We start from the raw sequence: 22,640 nt of genomic DNA on the forward strand, positions 1-22,640 counted from the left end.
ATCAATTATCATTTAATTAATGAAATATTAATATAATCAATCAATTCATTACAAATAAATAAATACATAATATAATTATAATAACTTTTTCTTGGTGTAACCTAATGTGTTTTCATTCATATTAAATAATACTGAAGAATCTTTCTGCAATATTAATTATCAAATAAAGTAAAATAAATTCATTTAATTTATTATTTAAAATAATATTAAATCATATTCTGACATACCCAGGGAGTGGGCTACACTGTAAAAAGGTAACAGTTGCAATTGTTCGATTTTTTTTTTTTTTTTTACCTTATCTTATCTTTTATAAAAATAGCCTTTTATAGTGTAACCTAATGCAATCTGGTTTATTAATACATATTAATACATTTTTTGGAACATTAATATAATTAATACATAATAAATATAATTATTTTAAATAATAAAATATTATTTAATTTCAAAATATATATTATCCAATAATATTAATAACCACATGAAGTACATTTTAGGTAACTAATTTTAAACAGTATGAGATAATAAAAAGAAGAGTCGCTTTATTCCTGCCGTTCAAATACCACCAAAAAGGTTCAGTGTTTAAATGATATCATTGGCAGCTCAGGGATCTGGTAAAAAAACACATTCTCAGCACCAAGTGCATCATACATGTTGTGGCACAATAATATATTACATGTTTACAGTATAGCACAATTAGACATTGGCTGAAGTATAAGGAGCAATGTGTTCCTATTTCATAAGAACAAAGTGAGAATAAAAGCTTCTTCAGTCAGTTTGGCAGTTTGCAATGTCACTGATGCATCTCTAAGAAAAAGCAACCACATGATCATGCATTATCTCTGTTGAAGCTCACATTCTGAAAGCTCACTTCTTCCCTTAAAAATGGTTCACTGTGTTGATTGAGTCTTGTGACAGCAGAGGTGACAATTCCTCTGACGAAGCAAAAGCTCTGGACACTCATGCGACCTGAATGCAAAAATAGCTTAAAGATTATGTACAGACCTCTATGAGTGAATCCCTGACACCTTTTTATACATATAACAACGACACATTATGGATTTCATTTCAGTCTTAGCATTTTTGGGGACAGACGCTACATTCATCCTGAATCAAAAGAAATCTCACAGGTTGGATACCACATTACTGACAATGCCCATTATCTCTTATGCCCAGATCTATTAAACATTTCTATTTAAAACATAACTTTATGTGAAGTATCAATATTTTACATGTTTTAATATGCATATATTTGCCACTTTCCATGAATGTGGCACACTATGGTGTCCCACTCCTTTTTTTTTTTTTTGCATATTGCATGTAAGCCAGTTACAGCATAATTTTCCCACATTCCAAAAAGTGCAACATTCTCTAAAATTGTAATATCCAATAAATAACATAATTCTGACCCTTTAGTGGGAAAGACAAGTGTCTTATCTCATTTCATAGTCTCAATTTTTACACAAATTATTTTGACTGCAATCATCAAGCTAATCTTTTCAACCCTGTTACCAAGGTTATTGAAAGATTAAAAACAACCAAACTAATATTGTCTTTATATTTTGGTGAAATATAAGTTATATCCATAAATATAAACCAAAATTTTCTCGCAATCTAGCTAGCGCTTACTTGCAATCCTGTTACCCAAATTTGTTTTTACACTTAACAAACCAAATGTACCCTCATGGAAAGCGTCAATTACATCATTCTTTATTGACACAGTCTTTCATCTTGCAATCTTTATACACCGTTTTTAAAGCCACACCCTGAATAAACATTTTCCTGCTATCGAGTGTTCAGGCATCGTCCTGCTCTGAAGACATGGGCGTGGGACAGTTTATGTTGGCTATCCTCCTGTAGACGAAGTAAAAGTGTTGAGGGTTCGGTCGACTGTGTAACTCTGCCTTTATCCACTGTGGTTGTGTGTCTGCGGCCAACTGCTGGCTGCTGTCGTCTGTGAGAAGAAAGAGGCCGTAGTTTTCCGGATCGGTCACACCGAATTTAAGCGCACAAAGGCGGCACACCTCTTCTGTTGTGGCGTAGGGCCGGACCTGAAGGGTTTTAGCCGTGCAGCCGCTACCTGCCTTCTGCAGAGCCACACGCAGGTAATTCTTCACAAACCAAACAAAGATATTATAGTGAGTTTATAACCACTGAAAATAGTTCAATTCTTTCCATTAAATGCAATCAGGAACTACGCAAACGCTGAGCACAAACTGCTCTGAGGTCAGGGTTTTACCTGGAAGTCGTCCACTGAGGGCAGGTTTCTCTGCAGTGTGCGACGCTGGTGCCACTGGTGGAGTGTGTCGCGTGCTGTAGAACTGAGGATCCGTGCAGCCTGTTCCTCCTGGAAGTTCTTAATCAGTGACATCGCTCCGTAAGCACTGGTGAGGTAATAACCTCCTGTACAGGATCAAGACAAAAGGAGAATCTTACTGTTTTAATACAGTGAACCTTCCAAAACCTAAATAAAAACTCTGTCTGTCCAATACTATTAAGTATTGGACAGCATTGGTAAATCATGTGTAAATCAATACTATTAAGTAAGTCTACTTGAAAATGTATTATTTTACTGTTCAGAAGTGTGGGGGTTGGTAAGATTTTTAATGTTTTTGAAATAAGCTCACAAGGCTACATTTATTTGATTAAAAATACAGTAATTATTGTGAATTACTGTATATTAAAGGGGTCATATAATGCCATTTTTGTACAAGCTAATATGATTCTTTAGGGTCTAAATTAAAAGTTTGTAATATACTTTAATTAAAAATTCTCATTAGTATTGTAAGAAAACACTAATTTTACCTGGTCAAAAACAGCTCTGTTTTCAGCACGCCGTTTCAGTGCATGTGTCTTTAAATGATAATGAGCTTTGCTCACCCCGCCCCTCTGTTCTGTGGGTACACCGTATTAGACATTCTCTGACCGTATCTAACACAATAACCACGTGTTATTCGTTATAAACGTGGGATTATGAATTATATTGAGAACGTCGTACATAGAAAACATGCCGTAATGTACCCTGAGTGTAAACCTTAGACGCATTCATCGTGAAGCCTGCAGCAAGGTTTGCAAATTTCGCAAAGATTAATATAAATACTAATATAAAGGTTAATAAAACATTACACTCACATCTTCTGGAGGTTCAGCAGGAGCACGTTGGTACCGATCCGTTTTTTCTCGTTTGTGAAGCTGTCTGGTGTGAAATGATTCGCACAAACATGAAAGCATGGACGATCGTGGGGAATCCCCGTGAGGGAATCCCCGCGTCAATCCTTTGGGCATATCGCTTCAAAAACAAAACTCAGCCACTGCTTCTTCAACGGCTCGGATTTAGGAACATCCAAATGACTGCTGTGTTCCTTATTACATCTAAGAACTGAACACCACAATCGCTTAGACGCCATTCTACTCCAGCATATCAACAATGGCGGACTACTATGACGACGGCTGTCACAGCTCGCTCAGGGCGGGTCTTGTGTTGAAACACGGCTGTCAATCACAATAGCGGGAGGGGCGTACGATCTTATGACGTCACAATATCGAACGGCTTGATTTCAGAGATGGTCAAACATATAAGGAGATTAAAACAAAACCACTGGATGGATTTTTATCATGATAGGATGGTTGTGTACAGGCACTGCCAACAGACATTTCAGTGCAATCAACTTGTAAAAGTGCATGTACCATTATATGACCCCTTTAAGAGATTGTATTTAAAACTGTATTTTACTGTATTATTCTACTTAAAACTATTTTGTATTTTCATTTTTTAATGTAAATAACTCCTGCTGAATTTTCAGCATCATTACTCCAGTCTTCAGTGTCACATGATCCTTCAGAAATCATTCTAATATGCTGATTTGGTTCTCAAGAAACATTTCTGATTATCAATTTTGAACAATTGTGTCACTTAATGTTATTGTAGAAACCGTGAAACCTTTTTAGGATTCTTTGATGAATAGAAAGTGCAAAAGAACAGCAATTATTTTAAATAGAAATCTTTTGTAACATTATAAATGCCTTTATTGTCAGTTTTGATAAAATGAATGCACCCTTGCTCAACAGAAGCATTAAAGGGATAGTTCACCCAAAAAAATAAAAATAAAAATAAAAAAATGGACCCCATTATTAACTCACCCTCAAGTCATCCTAGGTTTATATGACTTTCTTCTGTCAGACGAATACAATCGGAGTTATATATATATATATATATATATAAAAATCCTGGCTTCAGGATTTCATCAATCCATCAATTTCATCAATTTCATCAATTTCATCAATCCATCATAAACGAACTCCGGGGGGTTAATAAAGGCCTTCTGAAGCAAAGCGATGTGTTTGTGTAAGAAAATTATACATATTTAAAACTTTAAAAAATAAACTAACTATATTACAAAGCCCATTACAAAGCTTGGAAGAGCCAGGAATTTTTTATATATATCTCCGATTGTATTCATCTGAAAGAAGAAAGTCATATACACCTAGAATGACTTGAGGGTGAGTAAATCATGGGCTAATTTTCATTTTTGGGTGAACTATCCCTTTAATTTCTTTCAAATTAGGGTTTGAAACAAGGGTGAACAACCACTATAATGAGGACAGATCCCATTTTGTGACCTGACTGTGTGCATACAATATAATACATCTTTTCAAAGAATGTCTGCCGCACTGAGCTCGGTGAGAACAGGAGACACACACCCTTGGAGGAAATTACTCTGTTGAGAATACAACTTAGGATGTTCGTCACACATGGAAAATGCTTCTGTTCTGAAACTCCTCCTACTCCACAATTATTAAAGGATTAGTTCACACAAAAATGAAAATCTTTCATCTATTACTCACCCACATGTTGTTTCAAATCAACAAGACTTTAGTTCGTCTTTGGAACACAAATGAAGATATTTCTATTGAAGAGACGTAATCGCTTTATATGATGAACAGATTTAATTTAAGCTTTTATTCACATATAAACATTGATCAGCGAACATGTTTACAGGATTCAAATTTGGTCACAGATGCCCAAGCACACTTGCAAAAGCGACAGGAGGGTGAGTAAATGCTGACAGAAGTTTCATTTTTGGATGAACTAACCCTTTAAATTCATTAATATTTCAAAGGGTTCTGATTCAGTCATTGCAAACCAAGAAAGAGAATTTACATTAAATACTGGACAGGAGAAACAATATAAGATTACATTAATTTAAATAAATTATTACACAAATATAATGACATGCTAACGCACCTTCTCCATGCAGTAATGGAGGATCTAGCAGCTCCATCATATACAGGATCTCAGTGTCCAACTGTGGCATGTCACACTGGACCAGTACATATGTCAACATGGGCAGGAAATCATCCGCTCCAAACATCCTCACTGGCGCAGACAGAGGAAACATTTATCAGTGACCTTTACACGAGCCATTCCACTTGATTAAGGTGCAAATACTTTCACCTTTCAAATACTAATCTCATATGCTGCATCCCAGTTCGTACACTATCCATCCTAAATAGTATTCAAAATTAGGATTTGGTGTTCGAAACAGTAGCATGTTGAAACGAGTATCCCAAAAGTACACGGATGCTCTTTCATTTGGTCATTATCTTTTAAATACATCATTCAAACACATGATGAGAGTTTTCCGTATAAAAGGCCCACGAATGGCAGATCAACGTGCTATTACATTTCTCTCCAATACGGTAGGAAATTAAATTGAATGTGGAGGATGTTAACTGACAGGGCAGATTAAACGGTGACGGGATGCACATAACTAAGCGACAGAGCTGTCCTTTAAAGAAGCAATTATGATGAAGTAGTATTTTGCCTACTCTGCTGCTACACATTTAAAAGTCTGTACTTTTTCTTCACAAAAAGAGTGCATCATTTTAAGGCACAGTATAAGTAGGTGAATTGGGACGCAGCAGTACACACCTAAAACATAAACACACATAAAGCCTTTAAATAAACCCTTGAGGCAAACTCCACCTGTACACACCTTCATGATCTTGCATGATACTGTAGATGAGTTTGCAGACTTTCAGCAGGACCGATATCTTCCTCTCAGGCGAGTACATGCTGCACATGGCTCGGAGTTTTCTGCGGATGCGGTGGATGGCGAGGGCGTCTGGTGGCCGGGCTCCGATCGCTCCCAGCTCGTGAGGGCGTTTGGTCTTGGCCAGGGTCAGATTCTCCTGCAGCCTCTGACACACTCCTCCGGCCACCTGGAACTCATGCAGCGCTGACTGCAAGCAGCCATACAGAGGTTTCAGCACACACTTATGCATGGCCTTCTCCAACACCGGATCTGAGAAAGAGATGGACTTTCAGTTAACGCTTCAGAGAAACTTAACATCTTCATAGTGATAAAAAAGGAACAAAAAGACATGAATTATTAACTACTGAACTTTTTGCCATTTAATAGACAGTTTTAAAGGAACAGTTCACCCCCTAATGAAACTTCATAATTTATCTATTGTTCTACACGTTCTAAACGCTCAGATGTTCTGAAGCACGGTTACGATTGTTAACTAAAATAAAAATCTAAAACTAAATCTAAAACAATAAAAAACATTTTTTTGTAACTTAAAATAATTGTGAACTGAAATAAGAAACAATATAATTTTTTTAACATATTTCAGTTAGTTGGCAAGACAACCTTTCTTAATTTAATTTAATTTAATCTTGAAGATTTTATTTCTAAAACTGAAATAAAAATGAATAAGAACAATATAGACATTACTTAAAGCTAATAAATAAACAACAATAAAATTACAAACACTTTAAAATTAAAACAGAAAATGTAATACTAAAAAAAGTTCTGAAAAATATTCTGAAGAACATACATTTCAGACTATTCCTCAAAGCCATCATATGACTTGGAATATAGCACATATTAAGTCAAATGGACTACTTTTGTGATACTTTTTTAAATAGTGCAGTTGTTTTTCATTCACTTACATTGTATAGAAAAGAGCAAAAGGGCAATCATACAGGTGTGGAACGACATGAGCGTGAGTAACTTTTTCTTCTTTCATATTTTTTGGGTCAACTTTCTTTTATACATCTACAGTGTGAATCATTGGATTTATGGTGCATTTTTGTTAAACAGCCAGAGCGCTTTCATTGAGTCCTGTCTCATATTAGAAATTGTGAAACAACTGTGTGCTGGAAACTCAATGATAGAACAGTTACCGTTTGATGATGAGAGATTCTAGCCACGAGTAGATCGAACCATTATGAAACCATAATTCAAACTGACACTTTTTTTCAATGGTACAAATATCCAAATGGTATTCGGTTTTCCACAAGTAAAAAACTGACACAACACACACACACACACACACACACACACACACACACACACACACACACACACACACACACACACACACACACACACACACACACACACACAATGCTTACAGAGCGTACAGTGTCAGCTCAGTTCATGGAAAAGCTGACACAAACGTTACAAGATATATTAGGCCTAAGCTCTCAGGAATTCATTTAGGTCTTGCTGAAGGCTCTCTGAGACACAAAGGGCCAGTCAAATGAGGACAAAAGCAGGCCTCACATCAGTTGTCTCTAAACTATAGACTTATAAAACAAGCAATTACACACTATCATAACACTGTTACTGTAATAAAACTCTATAAATAATATAATAAAACACTGTACACAAGAGGTCTAAATATTAGAAGCACCTGTAGCTTACAAAATCATAATAAATGGCTGTACAATGTTTTATGGAAAACGAACCAGAAATTCATCAACTTCCTGTGTTACACTGCTATGAGGGTTGTCACTAAAACTTATCTTTATTGTGACATTAAAAATATCATTTCTTTCTGTCTGAAACAATTGCACAATTTTATTTGTGCAGCATGTTCTGAATATTTAATTTCACTAACAAAAAGCACTATGGCTGTTGATGTGCACTGTAATATCCTGATATTCTTTGATATATGATCTATCACTGTACTCTGGTATGGCCACAGTACTATTTTTTAACCTCAGATAAATATATTAAAAGATTTGTTTTAGACTTCTAGGTGGCATGGCCACAGGAAACATCAAAATGTACACAAAAAAAGCAAACAGAAAAATAAACTGTACAAATCAAGGATCTTAAATTTAAGGTTGATTTTTTTTTTTTTTTTGTCTTTACATGCAATTTTCTACCATGGTATCATCACCACATTGTTTTAAAGATATTAATTTAACAAAGTAATCATTAATCGTTAAAATAATCATTAATAAGGTAAACAATACATTAGTTTATCTATAAGCTATAAACAGCCAGACAACCTTTTACACTAATGTAACTTCTCCACATGAAAAAGTGAAGAATTTATCCTTTGAATATTTTTTTTACCTGTCTTTAGGTTTGATATGCAAGCATTACTTTTGGTATGATGAAAAAAAAAAAAAATGCCTTCAAGCACAGGGTGGATTTGTAACTGAAGACCTATAAAAATGTCTTTCAACATTCTTAATACATTATGCGCTGTGAGACATGATTATAGCATATTTGTTATAGAATGAACTTAATTTAATCTTATTTCAAGATGCTCTTCTCTATGAATTGTGCTCCTTTTTTTCAACTCAGCATTTCCACAGCAGTCTAGTCTGAACTGTCATTCTTTATACAAACCAGACTAGTTACAATCCCTTTGGCCTTGCACTTACTTCAAACAGTATTTGCAGTATTTTCATACATTTTACAATACAACTGCAGGGAAAAGAGATGACTTGAAAGGTATATTAGATATCAGAATGCAGGTGTGGTGCTTGTATTTCACTGCTAAATTGCTCTTATTTTGAAATTATTAAATGTACCCATATTAAAAATATGAATCATAACATTTGACAATAAAACATCTCCCCATCCAAGCCAGAACCATAATATAAACTATATCCTCCACTGACTAAGATAAAAAGTTAAAAAAAATTCTATTCCCCGTCATACTATCAAACACTTTTTTCCTGCATTGCATTTGCTTCCTGAAGGAAGCATTACAAAAGCAGCTCTGTACTGATAAGGGTAGACTGGCATTCAAAACAAAACATGTTTCTGATGTCAGGTATAAAGCATAATCATAATCTAAAACATGTCTTTTTGGACAATATACATATTTTTGACATGCATTGCTTTAACAAGTCAAAGAAATCAGACCTTGAATTAAACTAAGAGTTTGAAAACTGCACAGACAAGGAAACAAAAAAGGCAAGCTGAGGATACATATCTAAAAGACAAGGCCAACACTTCAAAATGCCAAAACAAGCATACTAGTAAAATATAGTGGATTAAACTTGTGGATAAAACTACAAGTGAGCCAGAGGTGTCCAATCCTGATCCTGGAGGACCACCTTTCAGCAGAGTTTAACTCTAAACCCTAATTAAACACTCCCAAACCAACAAAGGATTCCTAGAAACTTCCAGGAAGGTGTAGTGGAGCTAAACTCTGAAGGAAAGTGGCGCTTCAGAAGCAGGACTGGACACCTCGCTCTGGAGTAAAGCCATTTGTAGGTTGAAAGGTGCTTTTAAAATTGTTCTCTTTGTTTGAATGGTTTACCATGGCCCTAAAAGACTTAACCTGAAATCTTCTTACCAATCTGGTCCTCAGGTATGTAGGACTCTATGGGTGGGTTCATCTCTGAGCTCTGTATGAGGTAAGCCTTCATCTGGGTCATGAACTGCCGGAGCGTCTGCAGAAGATCCTGGCTAGATGAGTGACAGTTTTTGTTCTCTTGCACAAAGCTCAAATAATCCTGCACCAGGCAACCAAAGTAGGAACCTTTGTCTTGGGACAACTCAATGATCCGGAGCAAGATGCGCTTTTCAGGTGTAGCCAGAACATTGAGGACACCTCGGACCTTTCGGAATTGTCCCCTTAGTGCTCGTGAGATAACGAGCGATCTCGGATGAGCGCCCACTAGTTCAACCGCTAGGAGTCTTTTTGTCTTGCGGGCAGAACGAAGGCGAAGATGCAGGTCCCTTTCAAGTCCCACACCATAGTCTTCCTCCTCTTCGTCATGCTCATCACTGCTGTCATCTGTGGAGAGGCCTTGGCCCACACTCTGGGATAGGCCCAAAGGAAGAGGATGCGGAGGACAATCCAGAGAGTCAGACGAGGAAGTGGACAAACCACTTGAGCTTCGCCCTTTCTCTTCTGGACCGGTCCATTGCTGCAGAATGGTGCTGTTGGTTGGGTTGAGAGGTGTATGCGTCCGGCTGGCTTGAGACAGGGCCCTAGAGATGGTCTCATCATCTAACGCAATGGTGCAGCGGTAGCTGTCTATGTCTGGCGGTTGAGGAGGTCGTGGTGGAGGTTGAGGTGCAGGTTTCTTAGAACTGGGGCGTTTGATGATCGTTTTGGGTCCCTGACTCATTCTGGTAATGCCAGCACTCAAAGGCATAGTCCTCCGACCTGGGGGTAAAGCAGGGGTATGAACCAAAATGCGAGGCGGAGCTGGCCTTGGTGGAGGAGGAGGACGAGATTTTCCGTTTTGTGCTGTTGTGTCTTTTGCGATCACTGTTGCTACATTTCCAGTTAGATCTTGCTGTGTCTTGAGGAAGACAGGGTTGATAAAAGACAAAGCACTGTTGGAGCAACTTCTTTCACCTTCGGGGGCATTCGGGCAGGTGTCAGTCAGAGGTAGTGGAACATTTAGATTGCCAGTTGGGGTACAGGTTTGATCCTTTGTCAGTAAGATGTCAGAGAAGTTGCTATGCAGAGAGATTGACCGTCTGTCCAGAACCAGGGAACTCTTTGGGACTTGTCTGCTGACAGAAGATTCCCAGAAAGCTGGAATAAAAAAGAGAGAATCTGATTAATGTTTAACAACTCATACGCACAATCTTTGAACAAACACAACCACAAAAGCAGCTAACACACCCACTCCAGCGTCCTACCATAGACCCCCACACGTTGTCAGCAAACATGTGAGTTTGAGAGCGTGTGGCTATATCCAGTTACAGCCCGGTTGAAGCGTCTGTTCACTTCTTTCGTCCTCAGGCCCACTGAAGTTCTTGGAGAAATTTAGCGAGCTCAGTTGTGCAAGCTGATTCACAAATGCCATCAAACACACCCAACACAAAGCCGGCCAAAAACTCAGTGAGTCATTTTTAACCAAACAGACAGGGGAGTAGACTTAACAGAACACACCAAACCACTCCTCTTTCTCCTCCCCCATGCTTTCTCTCTCTCTCTCCCCACCCATTTCAGTTTGGTTTCTCATGTTGGTTTGCCGAGCCAGTTTTTATTAGGACAGGATAGTTTTGATAGTCAGCATCTTTCAAACTATTACTAGATCAAACAATTGTTCTGCTGCAACTTTGGTGTACATTTCAAGGGTGTTGTGGATGGGTGCCAGGACATATTTATGTAGTTACTAAGGTATTCCAAGTGTTTTTGGCTCATTTCTAACTTCTCAACCATGCATTTTCTCTAGGGCAGAACGGATCTATCGCTGATATGCAACAAAGGAAGTCACACACACACACACACACACACACACACACACACACACACACACACACACACACACACACACACACACACACACACACACACACACACACACACACACACACACACACACACACACACACACACACACACACACACACACACACACACACACACACACACACACACACACACATACACTTTCCCTCAGTAACCTCTATGCTTTGATTAGCTCACATGGTCTCACCCACTATCTGGAATGCCAGCTACCTAATAATAACATGGAACTGAATAGTAGGCCAGCATGTTCGCAGCTGTGGTGGAATGAGAAATCCACACACACACAGTTACAAATGAGACAATCATGCCAGAGGTGTTGTCTTCTCTACGAACATTGCAGTGTTTCTTTATTGTCTCTATTTGACACTGGTCTGAACCTTTTAAGAACATACAAAAATATTACATTTCTAATTATTACTTGGACATGCAACATTGTCGAGTGTATAAAAAAAAACACTTTGCTTTCCAGGTCTGTCATGCTATGTATTTGTTAATGAACGGAGCACCAGTGGCAGTCTTGACTCTGTGCCCTAGGGAGAGACACGAGCAGAAAAAAAAGTAAGCTGAGTTAGTATAGTGCTACTGTTTTTATTTAGTGTGCAAGGGTGACCGGGGTCTAATTTAAAACTAAATGAAGCAAAATTGCAGCTGAACTTGACAGCCTATAATAATCATGTGTTTAACGGTAGTAAAAGGGTAGCTTTGAATCCAAAGGTGCATGACCCCTGAATTTGACTTTAGACATTTGGACAATTTGACTGAATGGACTTTGGACATTTTCCCCTCTCACCTATTTTGAGAAACTTCACAATTATGTATATATATATATATATATATATATATATACAGTATATGATATTGATCATAATTTTAAGAGGGTCAGACTAGGTAGGTCAGTACCTGCCCCTTTCTGGGCCACCTCATGCAGTTCTGACAGGGTCTCAGCTGAGTGTATTTCCTCAGGAAGCTTCAGGGTAGATGGCAGGATGTCTCTAATATGAAACAAAGAGAGCCAGACAGACAAATAGTGCGTGAAATAGTGTAAAGAATGAAGAGTGGGAGAAAATACACACAACATAATTCTCTCTTTTCCTACATTAATGGTGACAGGTCAAATTATTAATCTAAATTACATTCAGCTAATTTAATAATTCTACTCTTAAATGGCGGTAAAAATTGCTATTGATCAGAGAGAAGGCAGACTTTCAGTTTCTATGAGCGGCTTGAGAAAATCAAACATAACGTGGAGAAGCATTGCAATCTTCTGATTTATGGATGATTTGAAATAAATCATTTGTACTTAGAGACATATTTTACTATTTCCCGTTGTTAATAAGGTGATGGATATCATTGGGTTTTATTAGCAGTGGGTTTATTACTGCACAATCATTCATTGTGTCTTTACTCATACTCATCTGTTTTGCTCTTATCATGCTCTAGCATTGCAATCATGGTAAAGACAGCAATGAACATTTCATCCATTCCAAATGTACGAAATCAAATTGTTCATAGTGGATTGTTTTTATATGTTACGAAGAAAATGTGAGTGGTCGAGTTACATGGCAAAGTGTAATGCTTTGGGTTAGGGATTTGTTTAAATGTATGCATTAGCATTCAGTATGTATTAGCATTTGCAATTGTGATGCCTGCCTTAGCAATCTAATACTTGTCCATTTGAACAATTGTCAGTCATTGAAAAAGTGTTACCTGCTAATACAATAAAAGGCCACAAGATGAAAGAGGTCAGCAAAACTAATTCCTGAGCCCTCCAGAGAAAATGCTAGGAAAAAAGAACAATACACAACAATTATATGTTATCTTCAAGCATTTCCACCATTTCATCCATCAAAACAGCACTGTACAGGGTGGGCCATTTATATGGATACACCGTAATAACATGGGAATGGTTGGTGATATTAAAGTCCTGTTTGTGGCACATTAGTATATGTGAGGGGGCAAACTCCTCAAGATGGGTGGTGACCATGACATATACTAATGTGCCACAAACAGGACTTTAATATCACCAACCATTCCCATGTTATTACGGTGTATCCATATAAATGGCCCACCCTGTAGTGTCCCTCTGGATTCTTCATTTGTTGGGAATTTACAGAAATTATGATGACAATTTCTGAACTGACTCTGAACTTGGCAGGTAAATTGTTCATAAGCCTCCAGCGCCTTTCAGACCACATTATTTTCCAAGGCACAGAGGATATTCACAGCGAGATTGTGCCCAGGCCAAAAACACTATGGTGTGTCTGATATCTCAAATGCAGAATGTCTTGGAACCGCACTACTGTAAATGCCTGAAATACTGCCAGGCTACTACTGTGACGTTTAGCATCAAATATGGTGCCTCTGTTTCAAAGCAAGCCAGCTGCAAACAGCCGCTCAGGTTATTACAACTGATTAACTACCTGTAAAACAAGAGGGAAATATGTCCTATTCTTTCACAAAACAGAGATTTATTAAGTGATATATAAAATGTGTGTGCGGTCGATGGCGATCAATCTTTGACCTCTCGTCCGTGTGCACGTGAAAGCAACAGCCCCCACAATATCAACAAACCATAAACAAGATAGATACCCAATAAAAGACCATAAAATGAAAGAAGAAATCTCTACAAATCTTTCACAGCCAAACATACTGAACCGAAGGTGACACGGTACTCAGAAGTAAACATAAACAGATGTGAGCAGGGTGTCAACAAAAGTTAAAGCTTAGTATGATATAAGAGACCTGACATACTGTACTGGCTCTCCTTTACAGGGATGTGAATCACAGAGGAGTCTGAGGTACCATCCATGTGGAATGACAAGACCTTCTTTTGCAGGACAGATGACCTCCAGACCAAAAACACCTGGAGAGGAAGAAAGAACAATTTATTTCGAAGGAGGAGGATTTGCTTAAAAGGTTCTAATGCTGTGGTTTTGAATATTTTTTGAATAATATTGAGTTATAAAACGGGAGTATTGGTATATTAAATTATTTAAACATGATTCATTTTTTAATTCCTGTATGTTCTTCAATAAAAACAATAGTTATTGAGGGGGGAAATAGGATTTCTGTTTACATCTGGAATGTATGTACTAATTTAAATTAGATTATTTTAACTTAAATATTTTAGTGAAATATTGAAATATTTTCTTAAGTAATAAATATTAGCGCTGTCAAATCGATTAATCACAATTAATCACATCTAAGTTTTTGTACTTATACTGTATATATAAACACAAACACATTTACACATTCATACACATATACAGTATATGTCTTTGTGTGTGTGTATATATGTATAAATACACAGCACGCACGCACACACACATATATATAATATTTATAAATATATACACACATATATTATGCAAAGAAAAACTTAAATGTTAGATGCGATTAATCACGATTAATCGATTTGACAGCACTAATTATTATTAATAAAGTGTTAATTTAAATACCTTTAAGTCATCCTGAGGCCCCCTATTGGGCCCCGGCCCCTTGATTAAGAACCACTTTACAAGTTATTTGCTCTTTCATTAGTCTCTAATGAGTCTTAAAATGTATTCATCAAAAGTTTCTAGTTCATATTTTAACAGTAATTAAATAATGGAAAATCTGTCATCATTTATTCATCCTCATGTAATTGAGTTTGAATGAGATGAGAAATATTGTGGAGAGCAAAATGTTTAGTACATAATCATCTTTCCAAAACACAAAGCTATAATTATGGCTTCAGATTTAGAAAAGATGCATGAAACGTTTTACAATACTTTTGTCATTTCTGGAGCTGTATAAATCATCTATTTAAAAAAAAAAAAAGAGAAGGAAAACCACAACGTTTTGTATTTCACAATAGTCAAATGTGTCTGAAACCGCCATGTGGCAATTAAATGATGACAGAATTAGAAATTCTGTGAACTATTTCTTCAAAAAAAAAAATCTGTCTGGTGTCTTTGCGTTTACCCTCTCTAACATGTTTTACCCCAGCTTGTTGCTGCTGTAGGATGCCAGTGGCCTCTTGCTGGTCGATGGAAAGCAGAAGCCAGATGGGGTGTGTGTGTATCAGTTTGTCCAACACACTCACACTTGTGCTTGTACCATGATCCCCATCAAACGCAGGATACTGTAGACACACAGCGCTCATCTCTCCCTCTATCCTACAGAGAACAAAACAGGGGATGGGTGTAGTGGGTTGTCTTTGTTTTGATCGAGATATCTTTTTATGTCCTTTAATGGAAGAAAAGACTGACTATAGACTGGCGCCCTCTAATGGACAATGTAAAACACATAGAGGTTCTTTGGAAATGCAATGACATTTTACAGTACATAAAATTAATAGATGTAAAAGCAATGCATCTATTAAGAGTACAGGTAATACAGGCACTGTTGCATTTAAATGTACTCCTATTTAGCTTATTATACAATGGTGTTCTTAATGCAAAGGTCATCATGTGTACAGCATGTGTACTCACTCTACGAACATAGAAGTGTCTGGATCTCTGACTGGATCTCTGTCTTTTTCCTGCGTAGCATGAACCATTTGCTGCTCCAATGTACTCAGTGACAATGCAAACGCATCGACAAGCTGCACATGGATTAAAAAATAAAAGCAAAATCTTAGTTGTCCAAGCACTTAAACATTTTGGTGAATCTGCAGTGCCTTTTTAAAATCCACATTGGCAATATTGCTAAGCAATAATCTATGAAAGAGGGAAACTGACAGGAAAACTGAAGAGAACAGTGAAGAAGAAAAAAAAAGAAAAAAAAGAAAAGAAAAGAAAGCTGGAAAATACTGTAAAAAAAAAAAAACAAGCTGAAAGAGGCTTATTTGTGACCAAAACAAGAGAAACAGCTTCAGACTCATCAGTCATCAGACATCCATCCACGAGCAGGAAGAAAGTTAGTCAGTTTCCTGTGTTCTTAATCTACTCTCCCGAACAGGAAATGGGATTTACCATGGCAACACAACCCAACCATCACAACCCAGTGTTGTAATGAACCATTAAGAAGTCCTGCATTTACTCTGTGCAAGTGCTTATGTGATCATGTAGATATGTAAATAAACTACAAACTAAACTAAAAACATGATTTTTTTTTAACTCTCTTTCTTTTCTATGAGTTCTATGACAACCAAACGACAAGACAAATAGTTGAAAAGGGTAAAAAGTGGTAAATTATCGGCAGGTTTAGTGGTTTCTGAGGTATTCTGGGTGGTTTATGATATGTTACTTTGTAGTATCTTTGCTGCTAGGTTGCTGGTATAGTTGTTAAACTGGTATCTGGGCCCTCCTGCAATGTAAGTCCATGGGATTTTTGGATGCATTTGATTGTCCAGTAAATAGACCTTTTTGAAGTATAATAGCACTAATATAATCTAATATCTAATATAATATAATATTATATAAACTAAACTAATATAATATAACTAATATAATCTCGCCTAAACAAGGTGCATGATGTGGCATTCTAACCAAAATTACTTTCAAAGTAAAGTAATGTTTCCAATATGCCACTATAGTGACTGTGCCAACTTCCTGGGCTTTTAATGTTGACCTGCAATTTTGGATTAAATTGCGGGTCATTAAATGCAGATAAAAATAAAGTCAAAAGACAACAACTCTTTCAGATTTATGTTATAATTCCTAGTGCTGATTAATTCATGGAGTGAACGTCATTAAATAAAATATATACTAGGTAAGACAAGCTTGAGGTGAGTGAGATGGAGGATGAGGACGGAACAGAGAGAGCAAGTGTTTAGACTGAATGATAAGATTAAAAAAAGCCCTGGGAGAAGACGCAATGAAGGACTTATTAAGGAGAGAGAGAGAAAGATAGATGCACAGACACATCTATTATGGGATGCTTGAATGATTCTGTCTGGGCAGGAAGCCCTGCTGCAGCCCTACACACACACACACACACACACACACACACACACACACACACACACACACACACACACACACACACACACACACACACACACACACACACACACACACACACACACACACACACAGTCTGTCTATTGATTTTTACAAGGAACACCAGACAGCCAGTGAATGTATGCAGTGGAACAGAAAATGTTCTTATGGAGTATGGGGATATAATCCAAAAACAGTTCCTGCATGAGCGCATTGGATAATGAGAGTCTGTAGCACCATCTGCGTGTCCTGCTCTTATTAAACTGTTACAGAAATGTTTTAAGCCACAAAGGAAAAACTGTGTTATACAGAAGCCCTGAACTACAATGTAATAAAATAATTTAAAAAATCCGTAAAAAAAAGAAAGAAGAAAATCTAGCATTTCGAGAAAGTCGAAACATTACGAGATTAAAGTCGAAACATTACGAGAAGTCTTCCGTAGAAGTTTTTATGTGTGTGGCGTAGATTTACAAATTCAGAAACATGAATTAGGAGATAAAAATGATTTTAGTGCATCAATGGAAAACATTTACTGTACATCTAAAGGATCTTACATCATGATTTACTGCAGCCTTCTATTCAAGAGTGTGTAGTAATGAAGTAGGCTAATAAGGCCAGGATCACTGTTACTATTACATCTGTAAGTAGTGTAAACCTAAAGTTTATGCCTCAAATCATGCAGCTTGTTAAGGAGAAGTGTGTGTGACTAATTTTCTGATTAGATTTTACGATTTTTACCAGTCAGAAAGTAAAGCATGTACGCATGTCACGAGCACAACGCATGATGTAGTCAGCCGGATCCGGGCCATATCCAGACCAGATGGAGGACCTACACCTAGACACGACCACAACGCATCCCTGTAGTGTCAGCAGAGATTGTGTCAACTAGACTCAAACAGTGTCAAAAACACCAAACCCGTCTCCATACTGGCGTGACTCCGATCTTCAACCAGATGGAGCTGGAAAACATTCTGACTGTTCCAATATATATATATATATATATATATATATATATATATATATATATATATATATATATATATATATATATATACAGTGCTATGCATAAGTTTAGACACCCATGCTAAAGTTGACTAAAAAAAGGAATAAAAAAATCATCTTTTGGAAATTGAACTTAATGCCTTAATTAAAAAAATTGAAAAAATCCAACCTTTAAGGACACCAATTTTCTTTGTGAATGAATAATGTATCGTAAATAAATAAATGTTCTTCCTTAAAATACAGGGTGCATAAGTCTGGACACCCCTATGTTAAATTCCCATAGAGGCAGGCAGATTTATATTTTTAAAGGCCAGTTACTTCATGGATCCAGGATACTATGCATCCTGATAAAGTTCCCTTGGCCTTTGGAATTAAAATAGCCCCACATCATCACATAGCCTTCACCATACCTAGAGATTGTCATGGAGTACTTTCCATAAGATCATCTCTCAATGCAAATCAAACCAGCTATTAGGCTAACTGAGATAAAACCATGCCGATCTCTAGGTATGGTGAAGGCTATGTGATGATGTGGGGCTATTTTAATTCCAAAGGCCAAGGGAACTTTATCAGGATGCATAGTATCCTGGATCCATGAAGTAACTGGCCTTTAAAAATCAAAATCTGCCTGCCTCTATGGGAATTTAACATAGGGGTGTCCAAACTTATGCACCCTGTATTTTAAGGAAGAACATTTATTTATTTACGATACATTATTCATTCACAAAGAAAATTGGTGTCCTTAAAGGTTGGATTTTTCCTCATTTTTGTAATTAAGGCATTAAGTTCAATTTCCAAAAGATGAATTTTTATTCCTCTTTTTAGACAACTTTAGCATGGGTGTCTAAACTTATGCATAGCACTGTATATATATATATATATAAATTAACTAAATTAATAACTTTGTTAAAACAAAAATAAAACATGACTGAACTTACTTAAGCTGGACTGGATTTTCTTCTGGAAACAAACTTTTTTGCATTATTTCTGCTTTGAAACAATCTGTATTGTAAAAAGCGCTATATAAATAAATGAGACTTGACTTGACTTAAATCAGGTTTAAAAAAAAAAATCCCAAACACTTAAGTTGAGAAAGGGAATCAATCAAATTATATTTATGGTCCAGAATATCATGAGTACTTTTCATTTGGGCCAGTAAAAAACACCTAGGCTGCATCCAAAACTTAAAAATGCTGCATTCGGAGGAAGGCATCAAAGCACATCCGAATCCAATGTTAGCTTAAATTCCTTTCTCCTGAAATACCTTCATCTGATCAATTGTTGAAGGCAGCATAGATGTAGAAACACTCAAACAACATTTTCTTTAAAAACATGCAAAAAAAAAAAAGTCTCAAATGTTGTCCATATAAAACACAGAATGGTCATTACCTGAAGAAAGCTGCCACTTCTGTCTATCCGACTGAGTTGTAAAGATGAGTCCATCGCCATGTTGCTCTTGTTGATTTAGTCCTGCAAGTCAAAGAAGGCATTAGGATCACTAAATAATGCGATATCTCTGATTTAACTGACTCTGATATTCAGAATGACAGATGCACACATTCATACTGTATTTGCCACGCTCTTTTCATTCAGTCATACTCTAGGGGTTTTATTATTATAATGGATGAAAGATTTTGTCTGTGAGCCTGTATTTAGAGTCTAGAAGCTGTAATCATTTTCTCAAAGAATTAGTTACACACTGATGTCTGCCTGACATTTCTTGAATCTATTAAACATATTTTCTAAAGCAATATTTGTTTAATTAGTTCACAGCACCGAGAAGTCCACAAAAAGTCACATATACACACAAACAGGTGCAAACACAAGATCTTAAGCAGATCATTCCCTCAAAGCTGTTAAAAACACAATTTGCAGAAGTTATTCATGAGAACATACAGTGAGGTCAGTGGTCACAGCATACAGTGTGTGGCTAGTACAGTACAGCCTGGATCTAACATGACAGTATAATGAAATTAACGAGATTATACTCACTCCAGTTCACCTGCAGATTTACTGAACAGCTAATCGCAGGTCAGGGAAGTTATCGTGATTATGAAAGCATACCTCTCGCTTTCTGAACTGCAGCATCAATGGAACATTGTTGGGTTCTCCACACTGTTGATTCTGTCTTTAGGGACTTCCAAAGACTGGAAATAGTCTGAAGTGAAACTAGTGTGCATGTGAGTGTGAAACACAGCTGCAAACAGACAAAGACACATGTAGAGACATTGAGAGCGAAAGAGCAATAGAGGTTTTTAAAGAGTGCATAAAGTTGTGGTTTGTCATATACACAAGTCAACAGTCTCTCGACCAACTTTATGAAATCTAAAAAGCACTGAAAGAGTTCCCTTGCGTGCTGGACACCACACATTTCGTGAAAAAGGAAGCATGCATGCTAATTTATAATATATAATAAAATTATAAATAACTATAGTATAAATCCCCTAAAGGTCTTGACACTGAAAAAGTTGAGTTTTAATTTTTTTTTTTTTTTTACACATATTCCATTTCACACACCAACGACAATCCAATAAGAGGAATCTAAATCAATCTAGTTCCTATATCTATTGTAAGAACATAATTCTGTAACCCGAAACCAAAGGAAAAACACTCATACATACACAGAAACATTTCTCAATAGGCAACGAGGTCTAAGGCTAAAAGTCTGTTTCTGCACAGGAGGGTGAATGCTCCACAGCTCTCTACCCTCATTCACCCTCTTTCTTTGTGCACAAACACATACATCTTCAAGTTTGTTCCTGCCATGATGTGGTCCATCTGTCAGGATGTTTTATGCATACAGTATATCCCATCAAACTGCGTCCATATACTGTATATGGACGCAGTTTGATGTGATTTACTGTATGCATAAAACATCCTGACAGATGGACCACATCATTACACCAGTCCTCAATGCATGCTGGTGCCGTCAGGGGCTGGAGATACCACAAACTAACTAGAACCAGCATCACACTTAGCCTAGTTTAACTTTTTTGTAGACTAGTAAATATAAAAAAATGCTCCTTATACACATACTTTTAAGAAGTTTAGATTTGTGGAGTAAAAATTATTGTTTCGATTTTTTAAGTAAAAATATAAAACAAGACCCTCGTGCTCAATAATTCAATGAGTTAAATGTACAAACGTTAAATTTACGAACTAAATTAGCAAATGTATTTATCCATTTCCCTTTTTACAACACACTGGCTGTTCACAACAGTTTAGAAAGAGAAAGAAATGAAATTCAAGTGTTGAAATAGAGAACTCGTGTGTGAATAAAACAGTTAAGTTACACAGCATAGCGTTTTAAACAGGGAAAGCAAACAAGCCCAAGGCAAACTGAAATAATGCTGTTAACGCATTTAACAACTAATTACGCAATACTATGAAATATGAAAAATGATATTACACAGACCTACTATGAGTGCTCCTCAGAAGACATTGGCTGTATGCTTCTAATAATGACAGTCCAGTGATTCTGCTACTATCCGACAGTTCGACACGCGCGTCACATCCAATACTACATCACATCATCACAACGCTGAGGTCACATGATCACACGACTGACGCTGCACGTCATTGGTGGTAAAGGCGTGTAAATAATTTGAAAGTATTGCCAAAGTTGAAGAAGAAACTTTGCTTCATTTATTTTACCACTGTAATCAGGATAAGCCTCTTTGGGAGAGCTTGGGTTGTTATCTTTCTCATTTTATCAAATGTGATTTAAACTTTTCATTAAAGGATATATTCCTCTATTTTTCTGGGAGTGACTATGCTATTGATAATGTCGTTAATTTCTTTGTGTTGCATTGTACATTTTTTATTCACAAAAAACAATTTCTCAAGACTTTGCCTAGATTTGATGTCTTAATTGCTGAGATTTCCCTTATTGTAAAATCTCTTAAACTCATTGATAACAGTAAGAACAACAAGTTTCTTAAAAACTATGTACGTTTTTTTGTTAATGTATTCAATGCGGTGCTGTTTCTTCTTTGTAAAAAAAAATGTTGAAAGTATTGCTAAATATGGTAGATACATATGGGGGGAAACTGAAAATAATAAAAGCTGTTAAACATAATGCAACTTCTTTGATTGCTAAATATGCTGACACTAACTTACTACTATGTTGAAAAATGTGGTCTGAGCCCTGACTAATGTTCTTAAATGTTGCTCGACAACTTTTAT

General features: G+C 36.7%; 1 protein-coding gene across 5 annotated transcripts; it reads right to left on the reverse strand.

Moving 5' to 3' along the window:
* Positions 1-514: 514 nt before the first annotated feature.
* On the reverse strand, positions 515-22,028 carry rin2b (Ras and Rab interactor 2b). Of its 5 annotated transcripts, none has more exons than XM_081380332.1 (13): positions 21,871-22,028; positions 20,448-20,652; positions 19,845-19,925; positions 16,002-16,114; positions 15,512-15,686; positions 14,281-14,392; positions 13,237-13,309; positions 12,430-12,521; positions 9,610-10,806; positions 5,994-6,302; positions 5,243-5,374; positions 2,237-2,400; positions 515-2,108 (listed from the first exon to the last, which is right to left on the reverse strand). In XM_081380332.1, exons 3-13 carry the CDS (start codon positions 19,902-19,904, stop codon positions 1,794-1,796), a joined length of 2,742 nt encoding a protein of 913 aa, XP_081236458.1. In that variant the 5' UTR covers positions 19,905-19,925; positions 20,448-20,652; positions 21,871-22,028; the 3' UTR covers positions 515-1,793. The 5 variants fall into 5 exon arrangements, with proteins under 5 accessions (XP_081236458.1, XP_081236456.1, XP_081236459.1 ...); XM_081380330.1 differs by having other exon boundaries at positions 14,272-14,392; XM_081380333.1 differs by having other exon boundaries at positions 20,520-20,652; positions 21,871-21,995.
* Between the last annotated feature and the right edge of the window lie 612 nt (positions 22,029-22,640).

The sequence above is a fragment of the Scardinius erythrophthalmus genome (assembly GCF_964197995.2).
Source record: "Scardinius erythrophthalmus genome assembly, chromosome: 12".
Taxonomy (NCBI): Eukaryota; Metazoa; Chordata; class Actinopteri; order Cypriniformes; family Leuciscidae; genus Scardinius; species Scardinius erythrophthalmus.

Bases quoted from the DNA above. Each gene is read 5' to 3' on its own strand.
- rin2b (XM_081380330.1), bottom strand. From the start codon at position 19,904: ATGGCGATGGACTCATCTTTACAACTCAGTCGGATAGACAGAAGTGGC. The intron at 12,522-13,236 runs GTAACACTTTTT...GTTTCATATTAG, and splicing joins GCCTTTTATTGTATTAGCAG to AGACATCCTGCCATCTACCC. The intron at 2,109-2,236 runs GTAAAACCCTGA...TGGTTTGTGAAG, and splicing joins CCTCAGTGGACGACTTCCAG to AATTACCTGCGTGTGGCTCT.